Below are 11,269 nucleotides of genomic sequence, written 5' to 3'. Positions count from 1 at the left end.
ACCCCTGGCTCACACCAGTGAAAGACCCATGGGTCCCATCCCCTACGCAGGGCCTTTGAGAAAGATCGGGAGGGGCTTCCAGAACCCTTGCCCTCTCCCTGCGTGAAAATGTCAGCGCCCCTGAAAACAGGTGCCCCAATAGAGGGCTCCCCTCAGACGCCTGTGTGCTTCCCCTCCCCCCATCCTTCTCCCCACTGTGTCTAGGGCTCATGCAGGGGTGCACAGGAGCCAAACAAGCGGGTACCGAATAAACCCCATTGAGAAACCCTGCTATAGCCCTTAAATCCTGTTTTATAATCCTCTGCTATTCCATTCCTGGGCTCCTCACATACAGCCCTAACTATGCCCATTAGGTGTAATCTGCGACCCTCCTGCGATTTCACTCACCAGCGTCCCCCATTCCCAGACACACAGGGCACACTACTTATTATTATTTGTATTACAGTAGCACCTAGATGTCCCAGCCAGGACCATGGGTCCGTTGTGCTGGGCACTGAACATAGTGACAATCCTCTTTCTATTCCAGTCAGCCCCTACCTCTATAGCTCTCCTAGTGCCCCTCAGTCTTGATGGCTAGGCCTGTGCCCTGGGTGCTGTGTTGGGCTATCTGTGTTTGTGGTTACAGTATAGCTGGTGAATCCTATTGCCTGTGTCTCCTCTCACAAACGTGCACGGGATTCATGGGTTGGAGTCTCCCTCTGCCTTCCCCTTGCACAGCAAGTGGGGAGACAGGAGAGATCTGAGAGTGATTGGCTGTGTAGGGCTTGCAAGAGACGAGAGAGGGGGAGCCCCCGCCCCGCTTCTCCTTTGTAGGATAGGGAGTGCAAGAGAACAGCCAAAAATGGGTGTGGGAGGAGGGAGACGCGCAACCCAGCAGCATTAGGGCTGCACGTACACTGCTCTCTGCTGCCCTCCGCCTCTGATTTGACGCTTTCTCAAAAGGCTGGGCCCAGCAATTACCATACGGGGATCTATAAAGGCCAGGACAGCGAGCCTGCCTCCCTTTACCTTCCCCTACTACAGGCGTGCGGGTCAGAGGCAGCCCCCAGGTAAGAAAGGGCTCACCACAATGTGGAGCCGGAACACGGCAACTAGGGTGGCCTCCTGCTGCGCTCCTGGGCAGCGATGCTGGCCGCTCTGGGGTGGCAGAGGACGGAGTGTGGGTTTCGGGATGCTGGAGGAATAAAAAACGTGCTGGCCAAGAGCGGGGGCGGCTGCACCCTGGGGACAGGAGGGAGGAGGCCGGCGCTAGGGCGGGGGGGCGCTGAGAAGTTGTAGGGGCAGGTGCACGTGAGGCTCTGGCTGAATTCGGATTCTCCTTTGTGCTCAGGCGGGGTAAGCAAAATGGAGGCCGGGGGGGCGGCGGCGGCGACAAAACCCGATGGGTGGGGGGGGTTAACTGCCAGACGTGCGCTGCAAGCGGAGCTGGGAGTGAAGCGTGGGGGGCGGCGCGGGAGCTGGTGCTGGCCTAGGGAGGAGGAAGTCGCTCTCTGGGGGAAGTGGGTTTGGAGGCCCCAGCAGGGCGCCTGTGTCCCGCCCCGCACGCACGCGTGGGGCTCCGGTGCTCTGACCCCCGCACACAGTCCCCCGCCTGGCGGGGCTTTCCGGCCCGGCGCCGCGGCTTAAGTACTTTGGGGCCAGTTTGCTGGAGACTCGGCCCCCCGGAGCGCAGCAGCGGCGGGGTGCGGGTCCCGCTGTCCCTCGAGGGTGTCTCACCCCTTCCCCCACCACACACACGTCTCCCCCCGTCTTCTCCGCAGGAGCATTTCGGCAGACACACGATGGTGAAGGTCGGAGTTAACGGGTGAGTCTCTGCAGGGGCGGGGTGCTGGGCGCGGCGGGGCTGTCCCTAGGGCAGTGTAAGGCCTGAGTGTGGGGGGGGGGGGGGGGGGCAGCCCTGGGGGCTCACCACCTCCCCGCGCCAAGGGCGTGGCAAGGTCACTTGGGCCGCGGCTGGCCTGCACCACACCCCCCGCTACAGCGGCTGCGGGCCCCTGGCGGGACGGTCCTAGCCCGGATGACTCACTTCTCCCCGCGGCTGCTGGGGGGAGGGGGGCTGTGAGTCACCCCGAGCGGAAAGCGCCGATGCATGCCGGGCTCCTGCCTCCGCCCCGGGAAGGGCGCCGTGGTATCGCGTGTCCCCGCCGGGCCCGGGGAATGTGACCTTCTCCTGCCGCGCCGCGGAGTAACCGGATCCGGGGCCTGGGGTAAATTTAGCGCCCGACCTTTGGGGGCGCGTGGGGGGGGGGTCTCTGTTAAACTCTGCTCGCCCCTTGCACGGCTGCGGCTCCCTGGGGCCCCTCCTACCTTATGGCCTCTGCGCCTCCGGGCTGGGAAGTAGCTCTCTTCTCTCTCCCCCCCCCGGCGGGGGAGGGGATAGAGTAGCGTGGGGGATCTCCTTTGAATCCCAGGGGTCTGGATGAAGCCAAGTCTGAGCTCCCCATCAGAACAAGGGTTCCCTTCCTGAGTGAGGGGGTGTACCAACCTCTTCTGTTCCTCTCCTAGATTTGGCCGTATCGGCCGCCTGGTCACCAGAGCTGCCTTCACCTCTGGCAAAGTCCAGATTGTGGCAATCAATGACCCGTTCATTGACCTCAACTACATGGTGAGTGGGACCCTGATCTCTAACTTTGAGCTTGCTGTGTGGCCTGTGCTTGTGCTGAGGTAGAGGTGGGTTGAAAAGGGGTGGGGAAGGAATGCAAGTTGTCTGATCTATCTATATGCTTTCCCTGTGAAAACCAGAGAACAACCCAGGGGATGAGGGATCAGATTTAATAGGGCAGGGAACTCCCATCTGAGCCAAATACAGATGAGGAAGGTCACTACAGGCTGCCGCAAACTACACCCATGGGTTCCCGTGGCTATAAATTGGGATTGAAGGGCATTAACAGACCTATGAGTGGGCTTTGAGGATTGAAATAGGGAAGCTTTGAGAATGCAGCCAGCACTCAACTTTTGTCTGTTTCTGTCCCTAGGTTTACATGTTCAAATATGACTCCACTCACGGTCGTTTTCATGGCACTGTCAAGGCTGAAAATGGAAAACTTGTGATTAATGGAAATCAAATTACCATTTTCCAGGAGTGAGTATGATTCTTACTTCCCTTTCCTTTGGAGCTATGGGAGAGGGCATTTGACAACCCTGCAGTTCCTAAACGGTTTGTCTCCTCTCAGGCGTGATCCCGCTAACATCAAGTGGGGCGATGCTGGAGCAGAGTATGTTGTAGAATCCACTGGAGTCTTCACCACCACAGAGAAGGCCAGCGTGAGTGATGGGTCACATCTGGCTTGGGTATGGGAGGAAAAGGGTGTAGGGATGACTCCCTCCCCTGCAGGTGCAAGTGGGTGTGTACAGACTTCTCTGTCTGAAGCTGTATTGCAGTGGGATTTTTTTTTGGGGGGGGGGGGGGGGAGGGCAAGGTGTCCCAGAACTGTAGAGGACTCTATTAATGTTGGTCTGTCTCCCTCAGGCTCACCTGAAGGGTGGCGCTAAGCGTGTTGTCATCTCTGCCCCCTCAGCTGATGCACCTATGTTTGTGATGGGTGTCAACCATGAGAAATATGACAAGTCTCTGAAAATTGTCAGGTGAGGATGGGGGAAATCAGGGTTGAACCTGAGGTGCAGAGCTGACTATTGTCCTCTCCTGTGAACGTGTGTGGGGGAGCTGAGTGATGTTTGGCCCCTCCTACAGAGGGACTGCCTTCTGGGGGGTGGGCCCTGACTGCCTCTGGCTGACTGTGCCTCTTGTCTCTTTCTTCCAGCAATGCCTCCTGCACCACCAACTGCCTGGCTCCTTTGGCCAAGGTCATCAATGACAACTATGGCATAGTGGAAGGTCTCATGGTAGGTGATCAGGAGGCACAGAACCACTTATTCCTGAAAACCCCCCACACCAGCTCTGTCTGCGGGGCAAACCAGAGAGCTCTGGAGGGTGCCTCTTTCCCCAATCCACAGTTTTGGGTGGAGCGAGATGGTGGCTGTGAACCCACAGAGCAGGAGAGACCGGCTCCCAATGCTGCCTGGAATAGAGGAAAAGGGAGGGTTGGGGGAGGAATACCTTAGTTCAGTGGGGTGAGGCTCTGTAGATGTTGATTGTTATACCCCCTTCCCCCCTTTTAACTTCCAGACCACAGTCCATGCCATGACAGCTACACAGAAGACTGTGGATGGCCCCTCTGGGAAGCTGTGGCGAGATGGCAGAGGTGCTGCCCAGAACATCATCCCAGCATCCACTGGGGCTGCTAAGGCTGTGGGCAAGGTCATTCCGGAGCTGAATGGGTGAGTGTCGGTTCTGTGCATTCCTTGCTTTGGGGGCACAGGGATATCAGAAGGGGTGGGGAACCTGCATCTGGCCCACTTTCCCTCTCCCCAGTAGAATATGCAGAAGTCCTGGTTGGGGGCAGGAGCCTGTTCTGATCCACTTGTGTCTCTCACAGGAAGCTCACTGGAATGGCTTTCCGTGTTCCAACTCACAATGTCTCTGTCGTGGACCTGACCTGTCGTCTGGAAAAACCAGTGAGTATTGCAGGAAGGGGACCAGGCAGGCCCTGGAGCAACTTCCCTGCACCCCCAATGCTTCTATCACCTTCTTAACCTATGGGGCAGGGAGCAGCTGCTTTGCAGCCTCCATCGTATTTGGAACTAGCCCCTTGTTGCTGCTTGTTCTAAGAGATTATGCAAGAGCCTGCCCCTGTCTGGTGTAGTACCTGGCATAATGGGGTCCTAGCTATGCATCTCAGCTGTGCAGTCTCAAAACTGGAGCAACCTTCCCTGGGAAGCAGCTGCCACTCCATGGGGTCTGGGATGCTCTGACCTCTCTCTCTCTCTCTCCCCCCCCCCCCCCCCCTCAGGCCAAGTATGATGACATTAAGAAGGTGATGAAAAGTGCCTCTGAGGGACCTATGAAGGGCATCCTGGGATACACAGAGGACCAGGTAAACTCACCATCCTTTCAACAGATTGGGGGAGAAATGGAGTGAATACCTCCTCACATGAAGGGAAAAGGAAAGCAACTTTTTGGAACATCAAATATTCTTTAATCCTTCCTCCCCCTGGGAGTGTTCATGTATCAGGGTGTCAGTAACATCTTGGGGTGGGGAGTGGAGTGGAGGACATAAGGGGTGTGTGTGACAGTCTTTCCCTCTTCCCTCCCCACTTGTAGGTTGTCTCCTCTGACTTCAACGGCGACAGCCACTCATCCATCTTTGATGCAGCTGCTGGCATTGCTCTCAATGATCACTTTGTCAAACTGATCTCCTGGTATGGAGAAGAGGCTGTGGGGATGAGGGATTTGGAGGGTTGTTTCTCTGGGATAGGTTGGGAGTCCAGGGGAGACTTGGGGGTCACTTAATGGGGCTGGCAAGGATCCTATCATGGCAAGCTTTGCATTCTCTCCCTCTATTGCCTCTAGCTGGAATTTTAGTGAAAACACTTTGCAGCTAGCAACACCAGTTTTTGGTTGGCAAAGAGGCAGTATCTGCCTAGGAAGACCTCCATATAGAGTGAAGTTGACCCCTAGTATCTGAACAACTGCAGTCTCCAATCTTTCCCAGCTGGGGAAAGGGAGGTTGTTCTGGGGCTTGGTGTGGGGGGACTCCCCATGGGGACGTACAAGGGGTCTGTCCATCCCTAACTGCTCCTTCTCTACTTCTGTCTCCAGGTATGACAATGAGTTTGGATACAGCAGCCGTGTTGTGGACTTGTTAGTTCACATGGCATCTAAGGAGTAAGGCAGGTGCATGGATCAGCCTCTGCCTGGGGAATGAGGTGTGGGGGGAAAGTCTCACTGGAGACCCTTGTTCCTCCCACCACTCAGCTCTACAGCCTGCAGCAAGAAGCCAGTTCTGTTCCATCTGTCTTCCCCATTCCTCTACTGTGTATCTGAAGCTTGGGGGAGGTGGAGAGGCTAACAGAAGCTGACCTGTTTCTATATCACATTTTCTCAAATAAAGTAATAGTTAACCTACAATATTCCTGTCTCTGTCTGTCAGGAGATGCCACAAAGGGCTCATAACATGTGTTACTGTGGCCACTGACATAGCCTGGGACTGTTCCACCATCCCAAATGGTAGCTACTGGCGTGGAAATGCAGCTGTTGTAAGCTAAGAATATTTCATACAAGACTAAAACTAAGGTTTAATTCAAGCAGTCAAAACTTGGGAAATGCCAGAAGAAAGGCTGTGCAAGGTGTGGCTAGACTTTTTTTGGGGGGGGGGGGGACAGTGTGCTGCCCCCCAGCCCTGCGTGCACAGCTGGTATGGCAGCCCTCAGGCGAACTGCCCAGTGACCACAAGGTCCGTTAAGGAACGAAAGCATCCAGCCAGGTTTGTCAATGAAGCATAGTACTAGTGTCCCACAGACTCTACTGGACCACTAATGCATGTATGCCTGTAACAATGGACCAGCTCAGTGAACGGCGGGACTTTCCATTCCTCCCTAGGCCAGACAGATACTCCCTCTGAGATACATTTTTATACCCAGATGATATGGCTATTTATTATCCATCACCATGTACATGTTGGTTTAATTAAAACATTTCTATTACATACTGCCATCCTGACCTTATCTTTTAGGAGGGGTCAGTGTGCTCCTGCTATTCTTGAGGAATGTTTTTGTACCATCCCTCATATTGTTTTGGTACCACTTAATATGGGATGTGGTTGCATGAATACTTCGTGACTAGCACTACTTAGGAATGTATTTTTTTCCCAATATAAGCCCTGTTCTTGCCAGGTTCTGTGAGCAGGCCCTGCCTCATACCAGGCCTCTGATACAAGGGTTTGTTTCAGGCTTTCTTCCTACTATGCAGGAAACCTTAAATCTGCCTTTTAATGATAGTCAAGCTACATGATCATATATAGTGCCTTTTTTTAATCCATAGGACCTATGCTTCATTCATTCAGAGCACATGGACAACAAATGAGATGGGGGGTTATATGAATGAAGTTCTACAGTTCTTGTGTGATGCTGAGCCCTAACTTTCAGGGGCGGCCACTAATTCTCAGTATCACAATTGACAACTAAAGCCTGACTTTCAGAAGTGATGATTGAACAACTGAAGTCTGAGAATGGCAGGTGCTTAGCAGCTCTGAGAAATATCAGAGCTTAGGTCTGCCAAGTTGGGCACTTCTACAGAGGTTTAGCCTTCATCTTTTTCCTCAATTGCCTTCTAAAATACTACCCTGCTTTCTAGCAGTATTAAGGTAAGTAAATTCATTAATGGGGTGAAGTACTTGGCTACTGTGGGTGTCATGAAATTAAAACCTGTTCAGTGCAAGGTTTGGATGGTATATGATTAAGGATGTGGCACTACCTCTGTAATGGAAACAAGCAGCTATTAAATATTTTATGCTCAGTCCCTGATCACTGTCCATCCTGTGTAAGAAATGAGGTGGGAGGACAGTACAGTACATCATATAACTAGTTATTGTAGCTTTTTTTGTTATAAAGTTGCAAAGTCAATAATCCCAACTAGGAAAAAGTTGCCTTTGTAATATTTGGTTCTGTTGTTCATATGTATTAGTGTAGTCTAAAATTCTATCTACCATCTTAAACCATGCCCTGAAAACATAAACTTATTTTCACAGCTCACATGTGAGCTAAGAGGCATATTACTATGCTCATGTTAGAGCGAAAGGCAAGTGAGGCATAGCTTAAGGCAAAATATATCCACTAATTTTGGGTGCCTAATTTAATTCACCTGAGTCTTGAATCTTCAGAGTATTTCACATTATCTTTCACTTTCTATGTGGCTAGCAAAGTGCTTATTAGCCTCAGAAGTGAGTGCTCGGTACTTCTGCAAATCAGAGCCCAAGATCTCAAATTAGGCATATGGGGGTGGGGGAAAGAAATGCCTGCCCTGTTCTACAGCCTAATCTAATTCATCATGCATCCATTATTCAGTCTGAGTGAATGAGGCAGGGGTCCTGTGGGGGGGAGGGAGCATTTCCTACCATCTGAGTGTGTGAGACACACACACACACACACACACACACACACACACACACACACACACACAAAAATGTAAAGAGGGGTTGCAATTTTCCTAGGCTTGTGAGAAGGGAAACAAAACAACTTTCATTGTGTGATATAGTATTACTATCCATGTAGTTCATTAACAGGATTGGGGTCAGTGTGGTGATTTGAAAGATTATTTCACTTGAGGTAGTGAGGTAAGTGATACCAGTAACAAGCTGTTAGCTGGCAGTGGAGGGGGATAAGAGTTTGCCAGCAAGTTTCACAGCTGTTTGTGACAGTGGTAGGAATAAAGAGACTGAAATATTAGATTCCCCTCTGGATCTTTGGAAAAGAGCATGCTTTACCAGCCGTTGTCCCTTCTGCCTGTTTCTTTTAGCTTGTCCTACTCCTTCCTGGCAATCCCCAGCTCCTTAGCCCTGCTCCATTTTCCTTGGCTAGTTAGTCTCTGGTTCCTGCCTGAGCTTAGTCTTCCTCCCAATCTGTATCCCCAATCCCTCTGCCTTCTTATCCCATTTTACTCTCTACCCTTGCTCTTTACCTTGCTAGTTTACCTATTCTCTCTATCCCAATCTTCCTCATGCCTTGTCCCAATGCTTACCTTTGTTCTACAGGATGTCTGGGTGCCAGTGTTGGGGGAGCAGTGCAGTCTCAGAAAACTGCTCTGGGGGGCTGGGTAAGCAATTGCAGGGAAAGTCCTGCTTGTCCCCTGCAGCCCTGGGATGGAGCATGCCCAAAGCAGAGAGCATCTTTGGATAAATTTAGCTGCCCTATAAGTCTCTTCTAAGCATCTGCAAAAAGATTTTTCAGCAGCTTAGAATGTGGTCAAACACAAGTGATTTTTTTCAGAGGAATAGCAAAACCCTGCACCTTAAAGACCCTGCTGCCTCCAACTCCAGTTTCACACCCTTACTCTAAAACACAGAGGCTTTAACGAAGAAATGATTTTAATGTGAGCAAAAACATTTTCCCTAATTTTGTTCTTGGAAATGACTGAATCATTTTTTGTTGAAACCTTCCAAAAAAATTCAGCTGGTCCCTGATTGCTGGCATAGGAAGTTTCAGTCTGAATGGTTAATGAACAACTGAAAACAGATTCTTATATTAATGGGAAGTGTCAGTCAACTATAGCCAGCACAATGAGCTATACACAGCACAGACCTATCCCTTAAGCTAAAGGAACAACTGGAACATACAAAAGAGAGGACGCTATCCTAGGAAGCAGTGACTCTGAAAGGATAATCAGCTGAGCATGAGGTCCCTGTACAATATTGTAGCCAAAAGGACTAATGCATGAACAAGGGAATCTCGGGTAGGAATAGAGAGGTTATTTTACCTCTAAATTTGGCACTGGTGCAACTGCTGCTGGAATACTGTATCCAGTTCTGGTGCCCACAATTCAAGAAGGATGTTGATAAATTGGAGAGAATGATTAATGAGTTAGAAAACCTGCCTTATAGTGATAGACTAAAGGAGCTCAATCTATTTAGAATCATAGAATATCAGTGTTGGAAGGGACCTCAGGAGGTCATCTAGTCCAACCCCCTGCTCAAAGCAGGACCTAATCCCAACTAAATCATCCCAGCCAGAGCTTTGTCAAGCCTGACCTTAAAAACCTCTAAGGAAGGAGATTCCACCACCTCCCTAGGTAATCCATTCCAGTGCTTCACCACCCTCTAGTGAAAAAGTTTTTCCTAATATCCAACCTAAACCTCTCCCACTGCAACTTGAGACCATTACACCTTGTTTTGTCATCTGCCACCACTGAGAACAGTCTAGATCCATCCTCTTTGGAACTCCCTTTCAGGTAGTTGAAAGCAGCTATCAAATCCCCCCTCATTCTTCTGCAGACTAAACAATCCCAGTTCCCTCAGCCTCTCCTCATAAGTCATGTGCTCCAGCCCCCTAATCATTTTTGTTGCCCTACGCTGGACTCTTTCCAATTTTTCCACATCCTTCTTGTAGTGTGGGGCTCAAAACTGGACACAGTACTCCAGGTGAGGCCTAACCAATGTCGAATAGAGGGAATGATCACGTCCCTCGATCTGCTGGCAATGTCCCTACTTATACAGCCGAAAATGCCGTTAGCCTTCTTGGCAACAAGGGCACACTGTCGACTCATATCCAGCTTCTCGTCCACTGTAACCCCTAGGTCCTTTTCTGCAGAACTGCTGCCTAGCCGCTCAGTCCCTAGTCTGTAGCAGTGTATGGGATTCTTCTGTCCTAAGTGCAGGACTCTGCACTTGTCCTTGTTGAACCTCATCAGATTTCTTTTGGCCCAATCCTCTAATTTGTCTAGGTTCCTCTGTATCCTATCCCTACCCTCCAGCATACCTACCACTCCTCCCAGTTTAGTGTCATCTGCAAACTTGCTGAGAGTGCAGTCCATGCTATCCTCCAGATCATTAATGAAGATATTGAACAAAACCGGGACCAACCCTTGTGGCACTCCACTTGAAACCAGCTGCCAACTAGACATGGAGCCGTTGATCACTACCCGTTGAGCCCAACAATCTAGCCAGCTTTCTAGCCACCTTATAGTCCATTCATCCAGCCAATACTTCTTTAACTTGCTGGCAAGAATACTGTGGGAGACCGTAACAAAAGCTTTGCTAAAGTCAAGGAATAACACATCCACTGCTTTCCCCTCATCCACAGACCCAGTTATCTCCTCATAGAAGGCAATTAGGTTAGTCAGGCATGACTTGCCCTTGGTGAATCCATGCTGACTGTTCCTGATCACTTTCCTCTCCTCTAAGTGCTTCAGAATTGATTCCTTGAGGACCTGCTCCATGATTTTTCCAGGGACTGAGGTGAGGCTGACTGGCCTGTAGTTCCCTGGATCCTCCTTCCCTTTTTTAAAGATGGGCGCAACATTAGCCTTTTTCTAGTCATCCGGGACCTCCCCTGATCGCCATGAGTTTTCAAAGATAATGGCCAATGGCTCTGCAATCACATCCGCCAACTCCTTTAGCACCCTCAGATGCAGCGCATCCGGCCCCATGGACTTGTGCTCGTCCAATTTTTCTAAATAGTCCCGAACCACTTCTTTCTCCACAGAGGCTGGTCACCTTCTCCCCATACTGTGCTGCCCAGTGCAGCAGTCTGGGAGCTGACCTTGTTTGTGAAGACAGAGCAAAAAAATTTTTGAGTACATTAGCTTTTTCCACATCCTCTGACACTAGGTTGCCTCCCTCATTCAGTAAGGGGCCCACACTTTCCTTGACTTTCTTCTTGTTGCTAACATACCTGAAAAAACACTTCTTGTTACACTTAACATCTCTTGCTAGCTGCA

The 11,269-nt window shown here is 50.8% G+C and overlaps 1 protein-coding gene across 1 annotated transcript; it reads left to right on the top strand.

Annotated features, from left to right (window-relative positions):
• Positions 1-953: 953 nt before the first annotated feature.
• Positions 954-5,968, top strand: GAPDH (glyceraldehyde-3-phosphate dehydrogenase). The gene is made up of 12 exons (XM_024212053.2): positions 954-1,049; positions 1,761-1,804; positions 2,506-2,605; positions 2,976-3,082; positions 3,174-3,264; positions 3,470-3,585; positions 3,762-3,843; positions 4,127-4,278; positions 4,437-4,515; positions 4,851-4,934; positions 5,162-5,259; positions 5,660-5,968. Exons 2-12 carry the CDS (start codon positions 1,782-1,784, stop codon positions 5,727-5,729), a joined length of 1,002 nt encoding a protein of 333 aa, XP_024067821.1. The 5' UTR covers positions 954-1,049; positions 1,761-1,781; the 3' UTR covers positions 5,730-5,968.
• The last annotated feature ends 5,301 nt before the right edge of the window (positions 5,969-11,269 follow it).

This window comes from Terrapene carolina, unplaced genomic scaffold (assembly GCF_002925995.2).
Source record: "Terrapene carolina triunguis isolate 2854851 unplaced genomic scaffold, T_m_triunguis-2.0 Scaffold740, whole genome shotgun sequence".
NCBI lineage: Eukaryota > Metazoa > Chordata > Testudines > Emydidae > Terrapene > Terrapene triunguis.
The sequence above is the reverse complement of the archived record's forward strand: the minus strand, read 5'-3'. Positions and strand labels throughout refer to the sequence as shown.